The sequence below is a fragment of the Metopolophium dirhodum genome, chromosome 6 (genome assembly GCF_019925205.1).
Source record: "Metopolophium dirhodum isolate CAU chromosome 6, ASM1992520v1, whole genome shotgun sequence".
Taxonomy (NCBI): Eukaryota; Metazoa; Arthropoda; class Insecta; order Hemiptera; family Aphididae; genus Metopolophium; species Metopolophium dirhodum.
This window is the reverse complement of record NC_083565.1, coordinates 32,026,078-32,053,222: the sequence shown is the minus strand read 5'-3', so window position 1 is coordinate 32,053,222 and position 27,145 is coordinate 32,026,078. Positions and strand designations below refer to the sequence as shown.

The 27,145-nt window shown below is 29.9% G+C and overlaps 1 protein-coding gene and 2 long non-coding RNA genes across 3 annotated transcripts in view; all 3 read right to left on the bottom strand.

Moving 5' to 3' along the window:
* The window catches only part of LOC132947118 (uncharacterized), a 105,735-nt gene extending 85,442 nt beyond the window's left edge, over nt 1-20,293 (bottom strand). The window contains exon 1 of the long non-coding RNA XR_009664830.1: nt 20,281-20,293. This is a non-coding gene — a long non-coding RNA (uncharacterized LOC132947118). The remainder of the gene's footprint in view (nt 1-20,280) is intronic.
* Nucleotides 11,747-15,961, bottom strand: LOC132946999 (eukaryotic initiation factor 4A-like). The gene is made up of 4 exons (XM_061017166.1): nt 15,813-15,961; nt 12,928-13,306; nt 12,336-12,860; nt 11,747-12,266 (listed from the first exon to the last, which is right to left on the bottom strand). Exons 2-4 carry the CDS (start codon nt 13,291-13,293, stop codon nt 11,940-11,942), a joined length of 1,218 nt encoding a protein of 405 aa, XP_060873149.1. The 5' UTR covers nt 13,294-13,306; nt 15,813-15,961; the 3' UTR covers nt 11,747-11,939.
* Nucleotides 20,294-21,706: 1,413 nt separating the features above from the next.
* LOC132947054 (uncharacterized) lies at nt 21,707-26,944 on the bottom strand. The gene is made up of 12 exons (XR_009664817.1): nt 26,816-26,944; nt 25,869-26,060; nt 25,561-25,701; nt 24,884-25,055; nt 23,779-24,076; nt 23,664-23,694; nt 23,113-23,316; nt 22,766-23,045; nt 22,562-22,701; nt 22,272-22,450; nt 22,089-22,194; nt 21,707-22,033 (listed from the first exon to the last, which is right to left on the bottom strand). It is a non-coding gene; the product is annotated as an uncharacterized LOC132947054 (long non-coding RNA).
* Between the last annotated feature and the right edge of the window lie 201 nt (nt 26,945-27,145).

The following is a 27,145-nucleotide window of genomic DNA, read 5'->3' as shown; positions in this document are numbered from 1 at the left end:
GTGGGGCCAATGACTTTCATCTTGGCCAGAAGTGCATTGTCTTGCGAAGCGGTGTCCATCGCAGAATTATCAAATAATGAAGATAACTCTGCGATGGTCCCCGTGGACGCGACGATGAAAGATGCGATTGAAGGAAGCGATGACGTCAACTCCGAAGAGCCTTCCTGGTTGGACGACCCAGCGCTAGAAGACGCCGTGTCGGACAAGTTTGAGCCGGCGAAACGCGTTCCTCATAGACGAAGCCGGTTTTCTATTGGATGGAAGCGCGTGAAACGGGTTTTCTGCTCACTGTGCTGTTGCGGGCGACGAACCAGTCAATAGCCCCGTGCTTGGGCAGGACAGGACGACGGACAGGATGACGGCGACGCAAAGGAGGTGAGGGGATACGAGAAAGAGCACGGACGGTGCCCGGCGGTATGTCACCCGCGCACGTTCTCCGACCACCCATGGCGCGACAAGTTCGCGGGCGTAGTGCGCTCGGTCGTCGTTGACGCGCGAGACCCTCTGGCGGCTCGGCGAGCGCCCGGCTGCAGTTTCGGTCGCGTGGAACGATGGACGACGATGACGACGACACGGCAGCTAGTAGAAGTACCGTCGCTGGCAACGACGGTACCGACGATTACGACGGCGAAGGCGACTCGTTACGGCGGCAGCGGTGCCGAAACCCGTCTGTCGCCAACGAGTCGTCGTCACCGTCAATCGTCACTAGCCGCCGCTCGTCGCCGCGTCGTCCATCGCTCCCGCGGCCGACTCGGTCTGGCCTCGCCGGCTGGGCAAGGTCGTCACACGCGTCCGAGCAAACGCGCCCGCGATACCCGTCAACCCGCGGGACCGGTCGCGAGAACGTTGTAGAGGTGACCAGTAGCCAAAACTTTGCAAATCAGCACCGAATAGCCATCTCGTATCCCCTCCCCTCCTCGTTTATTGTGTCTCCTGTCCGTCGTTTTTTTTTTTTTTTTTACTTTTTATATTTTATTGTTACATTTTTCAATTATTGTTACTTCGGTATTTTATATATTTAATTCTTTGAGCCCCCCTTTTTTTCTTGTAAATATAAATATTACTTTTTTTCTAAATTTTTCCCCTTTTTATAATATTACTTTTTTTCTAAATTTTTCCTCTTTTTATAATATTACTTTTTTTCTAAATTTTTCCTCTTTTTATAATATTACTTTTTTTCTAAATTTTTCCTCTTTATAATATTACTTTTTTTCTAAATTTTTCCCCTTTTAATAATATTACTTTTTTTCTAAATTTTTCATCTTTTTATGATATTACTTATTTGTTCATATAATAATATATTATTATAATAATAACACGTGAACACAAAAAATTATTGTTTCTTATTATTTTTATATTGTTCAGTGTATACATCAATTGGTAAAACTTACAGATTTAACGACTACAAATCGTTAAAACATATACCAAATACTAATAACAAAAGACTCGTTGGTCGTTTATACAGAGTATTATAATGATAATGAACATTGACTACAGACATGCAGTATAAACGTTACACGACTATTATAGGTATATTTATATTATGTTCCAAGAAATATTTAAACCACATAATATAGTCTGTGTTTAAACCTTCAAACACTAAACGCGACGGAAACTGTTACATAATTAATAAATCATCAAATAACACCGGCGGATACGGCAAGGATAGGTATAATAATATAAACTTTACATTGTGCAAGGATGGTAGATAGTAATATTATGTATTGTGTAAAACGTACGAACGTCGATATACCTAATCGAATAAATTGTCGAATAGTTTATACAAAATAATATTTAATACAAATCCAAAGTTATATTTTAGTATTTCACATGCCTATTATAGCTGCAGCCTGTCGAAAAATATAACCAAACACTATAGATATCATAACGGGACAGTCAACGTTAAAATGCATAGGATCCCCCAAAATCGTAGTGGTCGCCTATATTATGAGAAATCCTTCGGAGTTGTCGAACCTATGATAAGGACCTATGATATGTTTGAAGGTAGGCGCAACCATATACTTTTTCGGGGGGACAAAATGCGCCGCGGTCTTTAATCGAACTGTCCCGTATTCAGGCCTTTGCGCCTTTACAAGTATACGGTTGTCGCGACCATTGTAATAACGACGAGAAATATCAAAACATCAACGTATCAAGTTCGGTGCCAATTTAAGTGTTCTATTTGCATTTTTAATACGGTTATAATATATTATTATCGAAATGGCGTAATAATTTGTCGTCGTATTTTGTGCGCATTGGTTTTTTTTGTTTTTTATGTTTAAAAAAGTATTTTGTTAAATTTTTTCAAATGAAATATAGGTAAACCGTAAAATTCGTCCAATCTGGCAAATAATTTTATTATGCCACAATATTATAACGGTCAGTGGCGTACATACGGTGGGGGGGGGGTCGGGGTCAAACCCCCCCCAGGACCAAAAAAAAAAAAAAAATTAATGTGATATTATTGATGAATTTCTTATTATTAATCAACCGTGTATACACAAATATACGTCATAATAATATGACTATTGAGTAAACAGTAAACACTATACTTAACCAACAACGAAAAAAGATTTCATAACGAAATATCAATCAAAATAGACATTATTTTGATCGTACACAGTTAGTTAGTTGCGTGCGGATATAAATACATATTAATATTGTTTTTATCTCGACCGACTCGATCAGACAACGGAGAAAAAACCGATTGCGTTATAATCGTTGAATTTCGCGTGAGTGACAATAATACGGTGAAATGGAAGTTTTTTTTTTTTTAACTCAGTTAAGTTAATATGCATACACATAGATATAGTATATATTGTATTTTTAAGTACAGAAGTTACCTATCACATAAGCAATAAGTAATAAATAATAATAAATAAGTATTATATATTTTAGTTATCTTTCAAACAGATATTATTTGTGTACATCATAATACGATGAGTAGGTATTTTTAATTTTAATGTTTTAACTATCAACGTGAATACTGTTAATAATAATTTTTAATGATTTATTATCACATCATAATCGAAGGGGTCAATGGATAAAGGTGTTAACTGACATTTTTTCAAAAATGCATTTTATTGCATGAATAAAGGTGTTATAATGTTATAAACATTATATCAAAATTTGATAAGGTTTTATTTAGTAGTTACCAAAATAAAAAATTGATAAGGGTGTTATAAGAAGAATTAATCATTAGTTGTAGTGGATAAAAGTGGTATTGTATGTTAACTCCTCAGAACAAAGTGTTATTGGATATTACCGCCTTTATCCATGCTGTTATTGAATTAAATTTCGGTGTTATTTGTAAATGTATTTTTAGCTAATCGTCCCCATAAGATACAGGATCATGTCATAACATTTATTGTGGAACATATTAATTCATTTCCTGCTGACTCTTCCCATTATTCTAGAAATAATAACCCAAATAGAAAGTATTTATCTCCTACATTAAATATACATCAATTATTTTTACTATACATTGAAAAATGTGATGAAAAAAACAAACCTCAATGTTACAAGGTAAAAGAAGGAACATATAGAAATATATTTTGCACAAAATTTAATCTTGGTTTTGGAAGTCCACAAAGTGATACTTGTAGCAAATGTGACTCTGGTGAAAGTGAAAATGCCGAACATATTAATTTATATAAAACTGCATTTGAAGTACAAAAAAGAGATAGGGCATATGCTTTAGAAAATCCTAGCACATGTTTCATGACAATGGATTTACAGCAAACAATGCCATTGCCTAAACTGTCAACTTCAAAAGCATTTTATCTTCGGCAAATTTGGTTTTACAATTTTGGAATACATACAATAACATCAGAAAATGGACACAAACCATTTATGTTTAGTTGGACTGAGGAAGTAGCAGGTAAAGGTAGCAATGAAGTTGGAAGCTGTTAAATGTATTTTACTCAACTCTTTCAGTTAACATTTCAACAGAATATTAGACATCTCATCATATGGTCTGATTCGTGTTCTGGACAAAACAAAAACTTTAATATAATATTTTTATATTAATATATGATTCTGAAAGGTTTATATGAAATAATAGACCATACATTTCCAGAAGTAGGACATTCGTATCTTGACTCAGACCGAGATTTTGGCAGAGTCGAAAAAAGACTCAGAAAGCACCAAAATATATATACACCAGAGCAATATCGACAAATAATTACAGAAGCAAGCAAAAAAATGCTGTCATTTTAGACATGAAACACCATTTCCAAAACATTGAGATACTGCCATCTAAATTACGCTTAGTAAAAAAAAAAAAAAAATATTGATGGTGAAAAAGTATATTTTCGTGACAGTATTAAATGGATACGAACAAGTAAATTTGGTAGCTACCAATATAAAGAGTCACATGATGAAACTGTTCCATTTAAAACAGTGCATATCCTTAAGGATAAAACAAACAATGCTAACAACTATACTTTAGAAAGACTGACTGACAATACTGGGAATATATCTAAAGAAAAACTAGACAACATAAGAACACAAGTACAATTTGTTCCTGATGAGTTCAAGTGGTGTTATGAACAATATTTTCTATTATAAGCTTAATTTTATTATATTCTTTTTTTCTAAGTACAAGTATTATTCATAGTAATATTATAAATATTGATTGGTTAATATTTGTTAAAAGTTAATTATTTTTTTTTTCATTGGTGTTTTAAGTTCTAAACATAAAAGTTATATTATATTTTTTTTTTTACTAATAATGTATTTTATTAAAAATAAATCATAAAAACATTTTTTCTTTATAACTCATTTATTCACAGTACCTATTACATATTTATACCATTATTTTATGGATAAAGGTGTTAAATGACGTTTTTTAGTTACTTGGTGGAAGTACAATATCCAAGTTATAGTATGTTACAGAGGACCCCTAGACCCATATTTATACTCTTCTAAGTAATTTCATATATTGAATATCAAAAAAGTTCCATGGCTTACAAATATTTAGTTACAAAAGTTGCGTTTGTGAACAATTTCAAAAATGTTAGTTAACACCTTTATCCATTGACCCCTATTTTATTTATTTATTTATTTATTTATAATTTATTGTTATATGACGTATATAATATATAGTTCGTTATCTTAATATAGTAGATGATCAAGACACACATGTACATGTACAATGACAATCGTTGTAGCTCCATGCACACATCTCCACGCGATAATAATAATCGACAGAATCGAATTTTATTCAGTACCTATAAATATCTTATAAAATATATGTTGGTATATTTTATAGAACATTGAAATGGAAAAATTTCTCGACTCGAATTTATAAAAACTTTTTTTTCAATAAACGAAATAGCATATTTTTAAACTTCATAAAACAGTTGGATTACAATTCGTGTTATCGGGACACAACTCGTGTACCCCACTTTTATCATCGGGACACAATTCGTGTACGACTGTACGAGAAATTTGGTCGGGACACAACTCGTTAACTGCGATTCAGCTTCCCAGTAGGTCCATTCGATGAACTTGTGCTACTGCATGCATAAGGAAAACATACAAGTTCTTATGGATAATCATTGCAATGTACATTCCTTCAAATCAAAAAATGGATGACATCATTCATATTATGAAAAGATCTTTTTATTTTAATTAACATTATTTTATATATTATTAAAAAGTTTTGTTAATTTTTTATTCTTTTTTATTAACAAAAAAATAAAATATTTAATATAATATATGTCAATATTGTTTGAAAATATAGTTACATAAAAATAATAATAGTTTTATTATAAAATATTGAAAGTTGAAAAATATTTTCCTTATATTGAATTTTTTATTAAAATATATTTAAAGTTGATAAATATTTCACTTTTATTTAATTTTTTATTATGTACTCAAGATGTTATTTAAATACTTTTCTTAATAGAAAATAAATGAATAAAAAAAAACACAATAATTGCCAAAGCTTATAAAGCTATTAAGCACGAAAAGTTCAAATCCTCACTCTCAGGAAAATAAATTCCATTAAATTTTAAATGTTAATGAACGTAACATATACACTGCGTCAATACACAAAATGAACAACTTTTTTTTATGATTCTACAGTAGAAATTTTGATAAGAATTATTTAATATAGTGCTAACTGAAAATATACTTAACAAAGTTCCACGACTCTGGAAATAACGTACAACAAATTCTGAATGTTGTCCAACAGTGTCCAACAAATGGAGACAAATCAGTGTAAAACAAAAAACATGTTTCAACAAACAGTTGCGCTGCTGGCGTGAACATGGCAGCGCAACTAGAAATTTTTTTTACGGTGAAAATAATTTCAAAAAAATGTCGTAAGTTGTCCAACAATGTCCAACAATCCACCAACAAATTTGTTGGATTGATTGGATCGATGTCTGCTAATGTTGCGCTGCCAAGTTCACAAGGGTGCGGGGTGGTGGTATGAACACTATTTTTGAACGCTGCCGCTATAGTCAGCACAGCAGCACATGACGGCTGTAAATTTTAATTTTTCTTACAATAAACATGTTTTCGTACTTCAAGTTTTCCTCAGCTCTCGTTAGCTGTAGAAACAAAATTCTTTCACGAATGTAAACGTATACACGAATAAAAGCAATTTATGATGTCATCAGTGGCGGTTTTGGGGTGAGGTATATAATATGTTTCTTTATATTAGTATTTTGTACTATTTTGAATTTTAAAATTTGAACCGTATACTTTAATTTTTAATTTTAATTTATATAGGTACTCGTATTTCAGGCATTAAATGTTTTAGAATTTAAACAACAATATTGAATATTATTTTTTTGTACAGAACTTGTACAGTTGTACCTATACGAACGCGAGAACGGCTGCACGTCGCTGTAACGTAACTTATGCGCTCGGCGCCGCCACCGCTAAAGCGCTGAGATCGACTGAGGCGGTAGCCACCGTCGCCTAAGTTTGTGCAAGCGAGGTGCGTCTACGCACACCCATGTAAGCTCGTAATATAGTGTTAATAGCGCATACGCAGACCGCCGCCAGAGGCGATTAAAATCAACCGCTCAACGATATTATAAACGTCGGCCGCCGGGTAGGTAGCGGCGCTGCTTGCTAGGTGGAGGGCTGCACGCTAGCTGTTGTCACAGATACACGGCCGTCGCAGTGTCGCACGACGCACGTCTGTTTTCATTTGGTCAAGAAATATTATCTATATCTGTGAGACTGTCTTATATAATTTATAATATTTTATTTATTTATACTATATGCACAGAACATAGAGTAAGTTACTCTATGGCACAGAGCCACAGAATAGTTTTTATCATAACTGGCTAATCTTTCCGCTCCATTTTGATAACTCAATACCATTTAAAAATGTTTGTTCCTGTGCGCTGTGTTAGAGTAATAGTGTATTTACTATTTAATATTTTTACGTCTCATGTAAAATTACACGTGAAAACCGCAACTGGAGGTCATAAATTAAGTTCAAAAAATGTCCCAACATTAATAATAAGCAGGGCTAGGATTTATATGCAAAAGAATGTTTTTTTTGCGACTTCTGATTATTGATTTCGTCAGTAATGTCCACGAATCACCTCGAATCAATCCTTTGCCATAATGAAATAAACTACCTATTACCCACAATTCAGTAGATGTTGTATGTTAAAATTATATTCATACTGCTATGTTTAATTACATTTGAAAATGATAACAGTGAAAAATAAAATTAATGTTTCACATATTGGATTTAAATATTTCAACAGACTACAAAACAAATTAAGTATGTATGCATATTTTTAATTGTAATATTATTTAATAATTATATTAAAAATTCAATTCTTTAGATAGGTAATCAAAATAATTGCAAAAAAGTGGAAAAATTTAGCTGGACTAATTACATATTACCTACCAATGGTGTGTATTGAAAACTAAAAATGTTGCTAATGTTAATATTTTGTACTTTGTATGATATTTTATAATTAATTTAAATGAGGTGACAACATCAATCTTTACAATTCAAAATATATAATAATGTAAAGACATGCCATTCTCTCACCTGGACGGTATCAAGAACGAAATCATACAGACGGCCCCTTGGCTATTAAACAACCCCATCAACAGAGAACAAAATGAATATGCAAAGAACGACACCGCGCCCATAATTTACAAACAACATCTACGTTCAATCACCTCTAAGTTTCACGATTATACCGAAATATACACGGATGGCTCCAAAATGGAAAACGGCGTCGGAGCAGCTGTAGTAGTCCAAGACCACGTGTCCATGCTGAGACTACCCAATTTTTGCTCAATATACACAGCCGAAGCAATGACATTTTCATTTGCCTTAGACCTCATTTAAACAAAATGCATACTTATAGCAGTAATCCTTAGCGACTCACTTAGTAGTACCTTGAGGAGTATTGAAAACATCTCCAATCCAAATGAAATCGCCAGAAAAATCCAGAACCAGAATCTACAACCTCACACGCACCGGCTATTCAATCACCTTAATATGGATACCCAGTCACAATCAAATTCCGGGAAACGAAGGAGCTGTCGAAAAAGCACGCCAAGCAATAACCTCAACTAATGCCATCAGACTTAATTGTTTTACCCTACACGACGCCAAAGCCATAACTAGAATAATATCAAACAACATAATATGGCAACGGGCATGGAAACAAGGTACCTACCTCAAAATTAAACGAAATTAAAAATACCATCCACACATGGACACATCCACCAGACTTCTCAAGGAAAATGGAAACATCAATCAACAGAATTCGTATAGGACACACATCGATAACCCATCAGTATCTGATGAAGAAGGAAGACCCACCCCTATGCGCCAGCTGCGGTACAACTCTCACAATTAAACACATCATAGCTGAATGCCTTTCATACGAAATGGATAGACGTGAAGCAGGCATCTCAAACATTCTGTCAGAAGCCCTCCACTCAGACAACATAAGACGCATGATAACCTTAATTACTAAGTCCAGCCTTATCAATAGTATTTAATATGCAACTTATATAACATGTAAATAATTTAAAGTTAAACTCTTTGTCGCCAATGGCCATATTTGCCGAGGCCTAATTCAATTAAAAAAAAAAAAAAAAATGTATGTTGTGTTGAATATACACAATATAATATGACGTAGATTGTGTAAATAAAATAAATAATTTAAAAAAAAAAATAAATAGATATGTGATTGATAATTATATTTCAATTATTACTAATAGTAATAATAGTATAAATGTTCAATGTAAAGTATTTAAAAAAATATATATTATTATTAATATTTCTTTTTTTTTAAAAATGATATTGTATTACATTGTATAATGATGTACCTATACTAAATTCTTCTCTCAATGATTGGTGTTGTTATAATAATTATCTAGTTCTAAATTCAACTTATAAAAATATTAACACCAATTTTAAATTTTACTATATATTTTTAAGTCTGGGGTGACTGGAAAGTTTGTTTTAATTTTTTGAATATATTTTATATCTTTACTCACATTTTGCATAGCTCCAAAACAAATTAAATTAAACTATATCATAATTTTGAAATTAATTTTTCATAGTCCCGGGTTTCTAATTAAAGTAAAATTGTTTAATGGCTCATAATAATATTAGTAAAAAATGATTATTAATATTATACTTAAATTTAATTTTAAATAGAAATTGTAAAAATTAAAAATTAAAATTGTTTGCCTAATTTTTAATTAGTTGAGAGCTAATATATTTATTATAATGTAATATTAACCTATTATTCAAATGTATGTTAGTATAGACGGTATAGTATATTCAGAATTGTAAATTGTATATAGATAAACTTAACTATCTATTATAATATGTAATTCATAATATTATCGTGATATAAATAAATAATTATTAATATCAAATCTTCAAAATATTACCTATTCTGTGATACTAGTATACTACTAAGTGAATAAAAAATAAATTGGCCAACCAATATTTCATCATTAAAGGTATTTAGGTATGTATACGTCATAGATATTACAGAATTAATAGGACATTGCTAAAAATAGAGAAATACAATATAGTATTGTTATTTATTTTTATTACTCTACACTTGTACAACAGAATAAAATTAATTTATATTTTATAGGTATTCATTTTTCTGTGATATTTTATGTTCATGTTCGTCCATTATGATAAGCTCAATAAATGCCCTAGGCACAGAATAAATTTAATTTAATGTTACCCTACCCGGTACAATGCCAGTATGCCACAATTATTACCAATTGATAATTATTGGCCTTTGGGTTGAATGATATCAAATTTATTACTTATATCCTTTATAATTGATAAGTATCATAATGAGGGCTTAGACCAGTGCCAGATCACCTTCAGTGGGGCGAAGTGCGCGACACCCAGCCAAATGGGTATTATACAATACATTTAGGGGCACAGCTTAACTTTACTGTATCTACTGAAATTGATTTGAAAGTGTTATATCTATTGCCCTGAGGCCTAAAAATCCGAATAGCTGCGGTATCTACTGACGTGGTACCTGTAACACATTTACACACAATAACCACCACTCAAACTACCCAACTTTGAGGAACAATATCTCATCAAAGGATGAACATAAAATAAAAATTTGAACGTAATAATTCATAAAAAAAATTAACCTAATTAATTTATGAAATTTTAAGTGTACGTTACCATTTGAAAATCAAGTTGTTGGTAGCTTGTCTAATAAATATAAGGGTGAAAATATAAAAAAATAAATACAATTCAAGAAGAGTGTAAATCTACAACTTTGAAAAAAGTCAATACTTTTTTAAATAATGAGTGTTGTTTGATAAAAGAATCACCCTGTATAAATATATTATATATGTTATATAGTACACATATATATAATATATAATTATATATATGTGGATTTTTTGTTAAATGTTAAGAGGTTGTCAACGCACTATTTGTTTACTCTCTTTGACCCACGCACAACATAGACAAAACGCATTTTCGCAGAATTAAATTATTTATAATTATAATTATAATTATTTATTTATTTATTATTATTAAATTATTTCTATGTTTTTAAGTAATCTTAGGGTAAAATCACCTATTACAAAACAGATAGAGAATAATATTTTAAAGGGAATGATGTATCAATTTGATATTTTATTGTTATTTGACTTTGTATTCGACTTTTAAAATAAACGAAAAAATGATGTTTAAATTGTTTTGAAACAATATTTAGAGAAATTGATATCTCGTTCCCTCAAAAATGTTATCCTCTATCTTTTTTTAATGGGTGATTTTACTCTAAGATTGCGCGTTATGTCTATGTTGCGGGTTTGCCAGAGAGAGAAAACAAATAGTGCGCTGACATCCTCTTAAATGTTAAATTAAAATGTGCATTGCGTTTTAAATAATGCGCTTTAAATGAAATATGAGCGCTCGGTTATCTGCTAGTTGATTGCCACCCCTTTCTTAGATGTGAAGGTGAGATTGTACGTCTTATTAATAATTTATATAAATAGTCATAGTTTTATGTATGACGTACCGGATTGTTGTCCGTTACACTTGCACCAAGGTTAGGCTGAATGCTAACTTATACACTAGCACCCAACACCCAGTTAAAACAAAAGTATTCTGAACCGCTTTTTTAAAAATCAAATCAATAATGTTACATAATAATTATTTGTATTTCATGTAAAATTATTATATTAATATTATATTTTAAATTGTTAATGAAACTATTTTAATGTTTACTACTTGGTGGTAAATTATAAGATATTACTTATTATAATTTTATTCAAAAACAATTCATAAGCAAAGTATAAAAAATATTTATTTATAAGCGATGACTTTGTTATACAATTTAAGTTTTATAGGAAAATCAAATACCTTATTCATAGTCTATAGAGCAATACGAATATAAAAAAAAAAATTTTTGAAAGGGTGGTACTTGTGGTGAACACTATAATATTGTTTTTTTGTTGAGTATTGCTGTTTCTTTGAGTATTGTTGTTGGACACGCGTTTATTCCAACATTTCTAACATGTTTAACAGCAAGGTTAGGTTTAGGGTCCCTATTCAGACGTTTTAATTTGTCCCTAGTGGTATTTACATGGTTTATTAATTTTTTGTATTTTCTAAACCAAAAGTCTTGATGTTGTTCACAAACTGATAAATTTTCCATTTGTCTTGCATAACGTGATTTGATGATGTTGATTAAAGCAAATTTGTCTATGATAATGTCTTGAAACTTTTGTTTAGGATTTTCAACTGACTGTTTGGATTTAATCTAAAAGCATACATTAATAAATTAATTACATGTTTCCTGAAAATATATTTTCATAAAATAAATTCTTACCGATGAACGTAATGGACGTAATGAACGTAATTCCATCATATCTTTATGTAGGTCACAGTCTAATACTTCTTTGACAAACTCTGCTAGTTTCTTATGGTTTACCATGTCATCGCTTGTAGTAACAGCTGTTGGTACATTGCAGCTGTCTTTGATGTTATCCTTACCTTTCTGCCCATGAATGAGTACTGGATTACGCATGAAGTGCGTGTTCACATTCAAAACATCCTCAGACATTGTAGCAGACCATAGAATAACCTGAATATTTTCTTCAAGGCAATTGAACACCTTTGTAATTTGATCTTTGAAACCTTGAGACAATATTTCATCAGCTTCGTCCAACACAAATATCTTGATAAATTGAGTTAGTAGTGATTTTCTAACAATCATGTCATAAACATGGTCAGGAGTGCCAACCACTACATGGGATACAGTATTCAGCTTGTTATGCATGTTATCATAAACGTCTGTTTTGGCAATGCAAGCATGACAATCGGCTTTCATGAAGTTGCCCAAAGCAATAATCACCTAAAAACAAATGTTACATAGTAAACAGTACAAAATCTAACCAAATAAAAATATTAAATAAGTTTACGTTTTGAATTTGTTGAGCCAATTCACACGTTGGTGCCAAAATGAGAGCTTGACACTCATTTAAACTTGTGTCAATTAGTTGGAGAATTGAAATTGAAAAAGTAATTTTGCCAGTACCAGATTGGGCCTGAACAATGACATCTTGTCCTTTGATGCATGGCAAAATAGCACGCTGTTGAATAGGTAATAGTTTTTCCAAACCATAAATGGAAATACCATGCATTAATTCTTTTTTTAAATTCAGCTCATTGAAGTTGTCATCCACTTCTTTCCAGTCAGACTCAATAGTTCCACCGACATCCATGCTGCGTGGTTCCGAGTCATTGGCTTCACTAGACAGTCCATGTTTTGACTTATTAGCATTCATTATTTAAAATATTCTGAAATCAATGAATTTAAAATTAGTTATAAATTAAAAACTACCCAACATGTAAGGATAATAATTCTTTCAAGATTGCATTCACACAAATAATCCGTAAAATAAAAATTGTTCAATCAAAAAATAGTATAGGTACAATTTAAGTAGAACTTTTTTTTTTGTATATAATTTAATGATATACTAATACTATATTTTAATTTATTACAAAGATTTAAAAAAAAAAAAAACAATTTAACTAATAGTGTTAAAAATGACAATGATGTGAAATAATTTGATTCATATTAATCAATCTTAAAAGATTTTTTATGAATTGGTTATACAACAAAAACCACAGAAGAGTACAACATAGTTAAAAATTGTTTAAACTTGACCATACAAAATAAATAGAAGATAATTAATATAAAATACATTTTATAATGAATTAGTTTTGTACCTATATATCTAACACATCATCTGACACAAAACTTCACTCAAAGTCTGATACTACAAGAATACAATTTTAATTGTTTTAAATATTTCCTTTAAGCTTGATTAAAATTTAAAATTATAAATCGCCGAAAACCTAAAACTATTCAATTGATTTACTATATAATATTGATAATTTATCAAAGTAAATAATAATTTTTATTTCTATTAGTTATTTTCCAGTAATTTTGTAACCCATAGTTTCACATTTAGTATTCAAAATGAAATGTGTTTAGGTTAATCTTTTTTAATGTATATTTTTAAAGTTATTTTATTTTAAAACTAAAATGTATAAACAGGAATATAATATATTGTTTAAATATTTCAAAAAAATTCTATAAGCCATCAATACTCTCTATAAAAGTATTAAATGGTAATATTAAGTAAGTGCAATAACTACAATCTAATTTAAAATGGAACTTAAACACTTGCAATAAAAGTAAAAAGTAGGTACCAATAATAATATAATCCAAATAGTGAAAAATAAAATAATCAAAGACAAAGATTACATTGGCCTTGAATGACTTTAACATTTTCTATTGCCAAATTAGTAGCAGATAATTTAATAAAATATAACTTTTCATTATATTTTCTATAATATAGTTTAAACAAATCATTGAAAATGCAACATAATTACTAATACATTAACATTAAGCAAGCAGTCCCAATGACAGTAAACGATGAACACTTGAAAACTGCTGACACATCTAACTAAAGACTAACAAATTTTTAAACCGGGTTGAAAAGTCAGGACACCCACAACCGAAACTTAACCTAAAAAACGACCTGAGGTAAATAACCTTAAATTGTGTCCCTTTAATGTATCTTTTTGATGTAAATTGGATCCCAGGTATTTTTTATATTAAAATATATGTGACCAATTTACAATCAATATTTTCCTTCCCATTTTATCAGACTTAGGACTGTGAACATTACTCTTATAAATTATAATATTGGTAGGGTTTAAGATATTGGTTTTTTTTTTTTATTAACACTTATTAGCTTGGCTAATAAACTAAAATAATGAAAATACATTTTGTACCTATACCTATGTTATGTTGTATTAATTATTTAAATTGCATATTTTTATCAGTACTAAGCCCTAACAGTTGAATTTTTCTGTGCCAACATTGTTCTTTGGTGCTACACCAACATGGAATATTATTTTTTAAAAACGTATGAAACCCATATTTTTGACCCCCAATCAACTATGTTTTTTCCCCTTTTCATTGTGTTGTATGCTTCGCTCACCATCCATCACATTCGTTTTAAACGGAAAAAATCACCAACTTATTCGTTTGCTTGTATAGAATGGTTATCGATGATCCAATTACCTAACGTGTGTTTGTTGTACGTCACTACAGTAAAATGTACCAGATTATAGATTATTATTCCATGTCTTTATAAAAAAAAATATTCATCTTACTCAAAATAATGCTAAAAACTTAGTATATAATTGGTTGTTCTCTCAAATAATTTAAAAAATAGATTAATTTTAGTTTCTCTGCTGTGTTGTTAATTTCAACACAATAATTTGTTATATATTCATATACATTTTAATTTTAATTGTATTACTCTCTATCTTTAACACAAGCTTTTAGCTTAAAAAAGAAAGATAATCATTTATGATTTGTATAACTTAATGTTTGTAAGTTATGATAATTTTTAATAAAAAAAAAAAAAAAAAAAAAAATAGAGAACCGGATGTAAATTCTTTTGTAACGAGTCGTTATTACAACTTGCTTCGTCAATAAAAACATTATATACCTTTAAAATAATATGATATTTTTACGGATTTTCCGTCGCACGCAATTAAATACACAATTATATAATTATAATTCTTCTTATAATTATATACATGACAGAAACACGGACTGCAACTTACATGTACCTGAGAAATACCTACCGCAACTTACGTAGGTACCTGTTGCTATCGGGACGCAACTTACAAGGGATCCCGCGTGTGGCCCACACCCTCTTTAGCGAGAGGCGCCGACACCGCGTAATTGACAAATTTACTAGTTATGAATGTGTATACTTACATGGGTAGATGCTGTATACACGATTATAGTCGCAAAACGAAGAAATGTGTCTGAAGAGAACCGATTTTTGACAATTCAACAATAAATGTTACGATGTATAAAAAACTTAAAGTACCTACATGCGTGATTTGCCACATAGAGTAATAATACATAATGATTTGCTCGTGAGGAAATCGGAATATAGAGAAACAGATAGGGTGGAACAATAATGTAATTAACACACAGATTTCTATATACTAACTAGATAAGGCACTTCTCAAGGAGTATTGATATCAGTTATACACCTTGGTACTCCTTGATAATTCACATTGTCATCAAGTGAAGCTCAGCTGTCAACAACCGCCATTTTCTAGGGGCGCAAAACATTTCATTCATTATACAAAATGTATTAGGAACAACGTCGTTTTTAATGGTAAAATAAAATGTCATTGTATTCAATATTAAACTTATGAAGTATATTTAGGTATTATTTATTATGCACTAAATTTAACCTTAATCTTCAACAACTGAAATTTATTCCCGCGTACTTTCATAATTTAACGAGTTATGACTCACAATTTATTGTTAAAGAACTTTCATACGATTCCATTCGATAAAAGTTATTCTGCATACTGAGGAACAATTCATCTTTTTCTAAATATATAAGTAATACATTTACTATACGATTTATCGACACGTATAGATTTATGGCATCGAAATTATCAACTCTAGCATCAAATTTAGTAACACCAAGCTTAGATAAATTCTGCGAGACATCAAAATATTTTGTCGCAGAAGATATGAGTATTGTTACACGTAAATTGGTATATTGTTATGATTACACAGACAACTGGTCGAAAATAGAGGAAAATTCTTTACCATCAAAACAAGACTTTTACAGCACACTTTATGAAACAACCATTGACAATTATGAATACATTTTCGTCATGGACGTTTGGTCACATTTGGATTGTCGTACACTTGGAGGGTATTCCGATTTATATTTAAAAATTGATGTTCTGTTATTGACTGACGTCTTCGAGGTGTTCCGCAACGTTTGCATGAAAGCTTATGCAATCGATCCAGCTTTCTATTATACTGCCCTAGGTATGTCGTTTGATTGTATGCTTCAGAAAATGGGCAAGCGCTTAGAACTTCTGGCTGACTATGAAATGCTGTTCATGTTTATAATGGTAATAATCTCTACGGTTGGCCAATGTCACAATATATTTCGAGTGGAGGGTTGAAATGGGTAGAGCTAACACTTTATGGGCTAGATGATCTTCACGATGATTCGCCTATTGGTCGGGTGTATGAGGTTGACATTATTTATCCAGAAGAACTACATGATAAGCATAACGACTTACCTTTCCTACCTATGAATGGTATACCACCAGGTTCTAAAGTTAAAAAACTTAAGGCTACATTCAAACGCAAAACGAACTATATAATTCATTATCGTAAGTAGTTTAAAACAAGCAATTGTCAAAAAAGTCTACATTTTATTTTTGATGTATGACTATCATTACAATGTCATGCGGAAACATTATGGTGAAAAACTTAACCTTACGTATACTGATACAGGTGAATAATATTATAATTAACATTATATTCAAAAATATTAATTAATATTATTATTATAGATTCTTTGGTGTATCATATACACACGAATGATTTTTACAAAAACTTGGAATGTAAATACAGTGTTGGGATCAGATAAGTACTTTTTTATCTAGATAAAGATAAAGCGCTTAATTTATCATTTTTTTTATCCATAGATAACATGATGAAAATTTATCTAGATAAAGATAAAAGATAACTAAATTCAAATCTATCTAGATAAAGATAAAAGATAAATACATAACGGATACTTCAGATTTGCCACAAGATCATCCATGTTACGTGGCAGAGCGGAGGAAGAAGCCAGGTTGTTTTTCCTATGAAGTCAAAGGGTTAATAATTTCACAATTCTGTGCTTTGAGGGCAGTCTTATACTTTTAAGCTCGCTGGTACAGAAAAAATAAAAGCTAAGGTCATCCGAGGTCATGTAGTTAAAAATTACATGACTTTTGATGATCACAAAAAGTGATTGTTTGGCATAGCTGGGTTAGTCACCAATTTAGATAACGTGTCTACACGCTCACTCAATCACCAACTGACGACAATCGTAACAAAAAAATTAACCTACAACTGTTTTGATGACAAGCGGGTTATGCTTGCTGATAAAATACATCCAATGGCTTATGGACACTACCGCATAGAGTAAATGAATTAAAATTGATTTTGTTTTTAAATAATTAAACTTATATTTATTATTTTTTTTTTTATAGAGAGGCAGAGGCACTTGATCATAATATGTAGATGGTATTGATGGTGTAAAATAGATATTAGAATAAATTATGCATACAAATAATTTATATATTAGGTTTATAATAGTCGCATATAATCACTATTGCAATATAGAAAAAAAAAATAATGTAAAAATAATGTTATAATATATTAGGGACGTTTATTTATTTATTTATTTATGACCCCAATAGTACAATACAATATTTTATAATAATAAATTTGAATAATTAAGTAAGCAAACGCCAAACAATACAATAAATTGTTATAAATGTTTATTGAAATGAAAAAAATATATATAAGTATTTTGTTTATACATAATATTAGTTTTTAAGAATTATTTACAAACCATTTTCTTAATGCAAATACTTTATAAAATGAACAATGTCTAGGATTTAAGTCCTTATGGAAAATACAACAAGGTAAAACTTCTTCGGTACATATCTGATTATTAATTAATACCGATTCTCAAGTAGAATAGTAACGCCTATGAGCTCTAATATTTACTACGATAACCGCATAGGTGGTCTTAGGATTTGGATAAAGAATTTAATCTCGTACAAATTTTAAAGATAATAAACGAGCCCGTTTTCATTTCGCAGGTAAATTATACAACTAAAAGCCGGGTCTTGATCAATTTGGCTTATCGTATCCATCCTAAGTGAAATCATCGTTCTATAACTAATTTTTACTCCGTAATATTAACGCAAGTAAAACAGAATCTAATCTCACTACAATCTACAACTATACCTTTAAAATAACTACGACCTGCAGCCTCATCTTAATATTGGTTAACAGAATATCTCTTCACGCGTGAAACATAGCAATCTAATTACGGTGTCGGCAGCTATTTTAAGTCGAGGAAAAACAATTAAATTAATTGAAAACGTTACTTTACTTTAAACAGTGTAATAGTATAATATAAAAACCAAATTTAAAAACGTTAAAAACTTATTGGATACAATATTATTAAAACAATTGACTCTACAAAATTGACTCAATTGACTTTTACAATATACATTTTATTCGATTAAACATTTACAAAAAGTCGTCAAAAATAATATTCACCAGCTTTATATTGTAATAATAATAATATTTGTGGCCAGCACAGTATTACACATAATATAATATAATTATTATAAAATGTTTATTTAGATACTAGCCAACACAGAATAATATCAATTTTATTTACGACGTACAAAACTGTACATAAACATACAATATAATAATACTGATAATAATGACAGTTACTAACTTAAGTTTATACATATTAACTAATAAGAAAGAAATTGAATGCTGAAACATTTGTATATCAACATATCATAACAAAAGTGAATGTTATTTAACAATTTTTCAGGTTTAAAGTATATAAGTAATGTATGTTTATGTTTAATTATAAATTGAATAAATATAAATTTATACATTTTCATTTTTTTTTAACGGTTGTTTTAAAATGTTATTCGTTTCTATGGTGAACAAAGCGTTAGAAAAAAAATAGCTTAACAATAGGGTATTTTGGTGGTTTTTTCCGTGGTGTTAGAAAACTTTTGAGAAAATCGAAAAATTACCTCTCTAAAGTACAAGCTTGATCCGATTTACTAAAAGATAAGATAGGTACTATATAACTGTTTGTTCATCCAATATCAATACGGCACATATATTGTTCCGTAATCGTAATATTTTTTTTGATTTACGTTTGCCATTCTCTATCTATATAGTTACAACGGACACAGATTTAAATTTATCTATCTCGACCTATGCATAACAGCATATAGGTACATTTTGTAAGTCGTGATGTGCGTTGGTACTTGGTTGTGAATTTAGTCACTTACAAAGGTCAAATGAGGCGTCTACCTACGACAGTCTAAGATGTGTCAATAATATGTGTTCAAAAGTCCTCAAGTCCGAAGTAATACATATAAAAAATGAAAACGGTTTCATGGACGAGTGTGTAGCTGTAATGAAACCAAATATGAGCACGTCTCGTTTAAAATTTAATTTTGACAAAATTCATCAAAATCACAAATATCTTCAAATTATTTTGTACTTGGTTAAAAATGTATTAATTGCTCAGTTTTTTTAACCGAGGATTAAACATCTAAAACAAGTTATTAATATAAGGTTAGGTCAGCTATGTACTCACAGAAGATTATAATATTTGCACATAAATTGCGTTATGCCAGAACGAAGCATCAATACGTCCTTTTATACGCCTTTGAAGGCGAATTTTGCCTATATAGTGTGGAAAGTGGAGCACGCTATGGCGTGTTGGAATGTCCATATCACCTCATAAAGGTGATTCATGTAACTAATATCGAACGTCGGACGAGATCAAAGCTTGTATTTTACTATGTATTTACTTTGAAAGCATATCCATCGAGCAATGTGTAAACGGATCAAATATAATTAAATCTTTTTCTAAAATATGTCACTAAATTGTTGACAAATATTGAACATTGTGTTTTTCATACTATATATTCCTATAATTGGAAACGATATTAATTTCTCATCGATGGGTGGTGATAACATATTATATCCGGCCTAAAAAAAAAATAGTAAAATTCTCATTTGCCCCTTAGCCAATAGTAATATGGGGCAAAAGGAAATATGTGTACTTCATACATTTAAGTATTATAAAATCAATGCTAATGACAAATTGTTTTAAATTCCCAGAGGTCATTCTTACAGATAACATACTAACAAATTTGTTTGTTTTCATTTAGTCCGAAAAATTATATTTTAATAAGGCAAATGTAAATTAACATTTTTTTGAAAAATAGTAGGTAAGTACATTAAACTTTCAATTGTGACATTGTCATTACCGAAAGTTTTCTACTTAGATCATAATGCAGAAATCGCCAATATTGTTATAACAACTTATAATTGTATAAACTATGGGAATTTAAAATTTTTTTATCTATTTTTTATCAAGATCTTTGGTTATTATAATTAGCAATATTTCTCTATATTATATATTAATGTAAATTATAAAAGTTAAATAATTATTTAAAACAAGTTTGTGGCTTTGTGCGTGAAGAATTAAAGTAAATGTGTTGTGTTAAAGATTACCAAGCAAAATGGCGAATTGCTTCATAATTAGTATTAAAAACCATGAACACAATATAATGACTAAGATCAGTGATACCCAACCCAAATCAAATTTTTAAGTTGAACCAAAATATATAAAAACACCATTATTTGCAAGGTATTTAAGTTCCTTTCTTTTATTATTAAATTTATACCTATTTTCTATTATAGCAGGTGGTCCGCAAAATAAAAAAAGGTTGGGTCTCACTGACTTTGATCAATATAATAAATGTTTTAATATACAGAAAGTGCGGCTGAACAAAACAACATTATTAACAATAAATAATAAGTCCTTAAGACCTTTATAAGTATTGGTTTTATAAGCTTTGTGGTGAATTGACGCCATGCAACATACCATTCATGTGTTCAACTTCTGAAATGTAAATAGAAGACAGATAATTATATTTTCAGTTAGATTAATGGTTTTTATTGTATTTGAAGAGAACACACGAACACAGTCGAATAAGAAAACAAAACCAAAATAACAGTGTTCAAATGTTATATTGTTTAAAAATAAAAATAATCATAAATATTATAATAATATAATAAAAATATATAATGTAACACACAGTCAAGTATAAAATAACAAAATATTAGAACTATATTATTAAATAATACATAATATAAATGTATTAGTGTATTGAATGTGTGCTGTGTATTCCTCCGTTGTTACAAAACGTTTTTTTTTTTGCCTTGTTTCTTAATGATCATTTGAGTAGTAAAGTAAGACTCTCGCTGTCGCTAAGGGCATTTGGAACATCTGGTATCAACTATTGAATGGCGGCTACTTTCACTAAAGATACAATATTCTGAAAAATGAATGGAATAGTACACAAAAAAATTACATTAATTATTTTTTATTACTTGAAATATAACAATGAATGTGAGGCTTGCTACGAGCAATTCATAATAAAATGTGGGTGTTTCGTACTTCTATGGCAACCATGGGGGATTCCTATAGTCTGTATAACTACAAAAACAATATAGATGTTGTTGCGTAGGTACTAAAAAAAAAAATTAGAAAAAAAAATAAATCGATATATTTACCGGCAATAAGTAACATTAGTATATGACGACGACAATGGAGCGACACCACTTTCAAAGTTTTTGGTAACAAAGTAAGCTCAAGTATTATTTAAGAAATCCTTGTCTGTATTGTCTTCAATCACCAAACTTATGTACACCATACGAGGTATATAATTGGAAGAAAACGCTATTATGAATACCTATTAATCATAATTTACTTTACTAAACAAAATAATTTTGATAGAATATAATACCAACATTTGTGATTACTGCTAACTTTTACAAAATATCTAATACCCAATACCACTCACCATTATTAGGCACTCTATGAGGAATTGGTCGACAGAAATACTTCATAAATTTTTTTGCGTCTAATCTCATTTCAAACACATTGTTTAACAATGTAAAGAATGGAGCCAGTGGAAATGAAGTAACAAATAATGTTACAAAACTATATCGCATAACTAAAAATGTATGAATTCAATTAATTTTATTATATAGCTTTTAAATATTACCCATATCCAAATATTCTGAGAAGGTCACCAATCCAAAGTATTGTAATCTTTAATCCAAGGTTTCTTAACAGCTGTAGCTAAATCTTCTTCTCCGGTTTATGATTTCAAATTTTCTAAGAGACCTGTGTTCTCAGCTAATTTAAATCCACACTCAAATATAAACAGATTTAGTTTTTGGCTTTAACTAAAAAACCAATACAATACAGTCAATACATTGTTGCCCAACCATTATAATGAACAATTTGATGGCTAATTCCATGAGATATCCATCTGGACTACACTAAAATCATAATGCTCATTGAATATTATTGATCGAGTATAATTAAATGATTATGTGCATATCTTACTTCTTCTCAATGAAGATTGAATGTAAGCAAATATTTAGCAGGATGACCAACATTTTTGCCTTTCAAAAAAGCTGTATAAATTATTGATGTATAATAATTTACAAATTAGAAGAAGTACATATTCATTGTCAAAGATTCGTCCAATTAGGTTTTTGTGCGCAGTAGTTCCATTTCAGTCAGACAAATAACAGCTTTATTTTAAACCTAAACAATATTATATAATATTAAAAAATAGATGGTTTTAATCAGTAGATTAATCTCTTATTAGCTTTAAATTTAGCTCAGAATCTAAAATAAAATTAGTATTGAAATATTTATCTTTCATTTTTATTTTATGAATATACTACCTACCATAGGCTCTAGCTAGTTGTTATATAAATTAAAATAAATGGTCTCTGACCAGACGTGATTTACCATCGTACATGCGAGTACCTTCGCGAGCAACAGTATAACAATTTTGTCATTTTGGACTATTTTGGAGTGTTTTATGAAGAACATTTTAAATATACAACTTAAACTTTTCAACAAAGTCGAATTATTTATCAACCTACCTAAGAAATCCTCTACCAATGGTCCTTCTACCTGCAACCAATAATAATAAGCTAGGCAATGAAGGCAATTCTTAGTTTATTACAGTTGAACAAAATTTAATAATTGAGTGCAAACCAAATTGATGAAAGCTGTAGTAGTTTGAATAAATATATTGCTGTGTGTACTCATCCCATCTGATTGATTTGTATGACTAAGTGATGTTAAAACAGACATTTGATACAGCACAACTCCAAATAAAGCAGCAATAACAACCACAATCTTAAAAAAAGAGGATACAAAAGTTGATTAAATTAATACTTAATGAACCTTACTTATAGTAAAAAGAGAGAAATGGTAAATAATGTTGCAGGCATTTTCTTCCAGAGAATATAACCATTTGACATACAGCGTGATAAATTTTCAGTAGCTCTCCCTAAAAAAGAAATTATATTTATTTATCTTTCACTTAATAAGTACATAATAAATATTACAAAATAACAATTAAATGTATCACATGTTTATATTTATCATCTTTACTAAATACAAATATTCCATAAAATCGAGATCAATGATTGTCACATTTTGCAGGATCAACTAATACTCTTAGTATCGCTATCATCTATACTCTATAGGCTTATTTCTTAATTTTTGATAAATTCCATGTTAATTTCATTTATAGATTTTGCTCTCCTATAATACTACCCAAAGTTCCTATACTTTTCTATACCTATTCACACCATTTCTTATGGACACAACTATACACCACGGCTATAGATAATTATCTATAATAATTAAATGATTCTAAGACCATTTCGTTTTGATCCTTGGTTAATAGTCATAATAAATGTCTTATCCGTGATAAGAATATCTAAGATTTGGTCATTAGCTACTTCTTCTTATGTGCCTTCACAACTCTGCAAAAGTTTTGGCTGCCCCTGCCACTGATCTCAAATAATCGCAATCCTGTATCCTTTCCTTCCAATCTGTTACTTGTAGCTTCTCTAGATTGCACAATAATTACGCATTTACCAAAGATTAGTTCTACATAATTCTTTATTGTTTCAAACTTAATCTATTTTTTTTTTATAAAATATATATTATTTGCAAACTTGAGTTATTTTTCTAGAATATTAAAAACAAAATTTACCTCTTTCATGGGCATTTACAGTTTTAATACTCCACAATATCTATGTAACACTGATATAGCTAGATGCATGCACTTTGACAAATGTCAACCCACCAACAAGATCTTCTTCAACAATTAATCCTTGTTCTTTAATTGTTCTTTCATAAAAAGCAGTACTACGGTTCTAACCATCTCTGTCCATTGGTGTTTTGGCTTTGGATGAAGAAACAAGCATAAAATTCACAGATATATCACCTGTCATCGAATCAAATGTTATACTCTCCGGCTAAACATAAAAATCTATTAAAGTAATATATTCAATAATATTAAATTAAGAGGATTCAGTGCATTGTTTGTTTTCTCTCTCTGATTCACACACAACATAGTACATTTGAGTACAGCAGAACCGATCTTATGTTGTTAGCTTTAATATTAGAATGAATTTATCAAACTTAAATTAAAGAACATTATTTGTGTTTGTAGGTTGGCTTATTTATTTACAATATTTAAATTTGTCTGTAATACATAAGCATTTTTAAATTGTAATAATTTAAATACTCAGAACTTGCATACAAAAAAAAACAACATACATGCACAGATAATTATTTTAACAAGTTTGATGAAAAGTTTAGATAGGTTAAGGTTTGGTCAATTCACTTTAGTATTAAAGCTAACAACACACAATTTGTTCCGCTGATTGTGAAATTGCTATTGCATGTGGGTCAGTCAGATAGAGAAAATAAACAGTGCAAAAACCTACTCTTAAGAATTAAATCAAATAGTATTAATACCCATATGTTACGAGTAGCTTCCAGAGAATTATTTATTTGATCTTGATAATTCAGATATAAAAACACATGAGATAACTCTAGGTGATCATTGTACATCCGGGTAGTCTCTTTTGTGGCGGTCTCAGCCTCGGAGTCACTCATCTATAACCATTATTATAATTATATAATATAAATCAATTAAAAATGTACATATTATTTGAAATAAGTATTGAATTAAATGTTATTTTAAATTCAATAAATATTATTTTTTCAAATAAAACAAATCTATCTAATAAATTTACTGTTTAATTTTAATCTTTCATACTTACTACTAGAACCAAGGATATTTATGAATTTACATAAAGACCAGTTTGTATCTACTGGTATTAGGTTTTTCACCATTTAATTTACATTGGGCATTGATTTGACGTGTGTTGGATAATAACACAGTTTATCATGTTTAGCTAACTAATTCATTGGAACTGATTGGATACCATCTTCAAGTTCAACAACAGCATATTCTATAAATAAAATCATTATTTTTTTATTAATAAATTTAACAGGCCTTTGAATATATGCATGAATTGTTAGAAACATATATTATATATACCGTGTTGGAGAGAAACTTATCTTAGGTTACAAGTAATTGTACCAAAATTACTTTTTAAGTAATTTGATGTGTTATTGTTATCTACCATGAGCGACCATAGTGCGACTAGTACCATACTAGCCACCATATGTCCATATGCTAATATATCAGTGCTCGGTTAACCAAGACCACTTAAGAGGATTTCAGCGCAATATTTGTTTTTTCTTTCTCACCCATCAAAATCACCCATCACAAAAAAGATAGAGAATAATATTTTTGAGGGAATGTTATATCAATTTGTCTAAATATTGTCTCAAAACAATTAAAACGTCATTAAAATGTACAACATTTTTTTTTGTTTATTTTTAAAGTCGAATGCAAAGTCAAAGTCAAATAACAATAAAATATAAAATCGATATGTCATTCCCTCAAAAATATTATTCTCCATCTTCTTCTCTGTACTGGGTGATTTCACCGAGATTACTTAAAAACGTAGAAAAAATAATTCCGCGTTAATGTATTTTGTCTACGCGGCGCGTCGGCCAGAGAGAAAACAAATAGCGTGTTGACATCCTCTTAACATTGAGCCGTTGGGCCGGCATGTTACCACGATTATAATAACGTAACTATATAACGAATATATTATACATAAATATTAAGTAATAAGTGCCTATAGTAGATACTTACCGAATACGATCATCTTTTGATTCCATGGTCATTATTGTAAGCGACTAGGTCACGAAAAACGATTATCAGTTTCGAATAACGATAAATTCTTTATAATCAAACAAAATAATATAGAAAACGTCGCGTGACTCGTGATAATTTAAACACAACGTACAAGAAGATACAATGAAAACGTCGAGCGGACGGTACGACCATGGTATTATAACCAACCAGTTGTGTCAGCAGCTTATCAAAAAAAATACGAGTTTTGGTCCTAGTTCGCGATGTTGGTCACGGCTGTTTTCGTTGTCGGTGCAATTTGGTTGTATATTCCTTAGAAAAGAAAACATA

Coding starts and splice junctions, on each gene's coding strand:
- LOC132946999 (XM_061017166.1), bottom strand. CDS start 13,293: ATGAATGCTAATAAGTCAAAACATGGACTGTCTAGTGAAGCCAATGAC. Junction 12,861..12,927: donor TGGCTCAACAAATTCAAAAC/GTAAACTTATTT, acceptor ATTTGTTTTTAG/GTGATTATTGCTTTGGGCAA. Junction 12,267..12,335: donor TACGTCCATTACGTTCATCG/GTAAGAATTTAT, acceptor GTATGCTTTTAG/ATTAAATCCAAACAGTCAGT.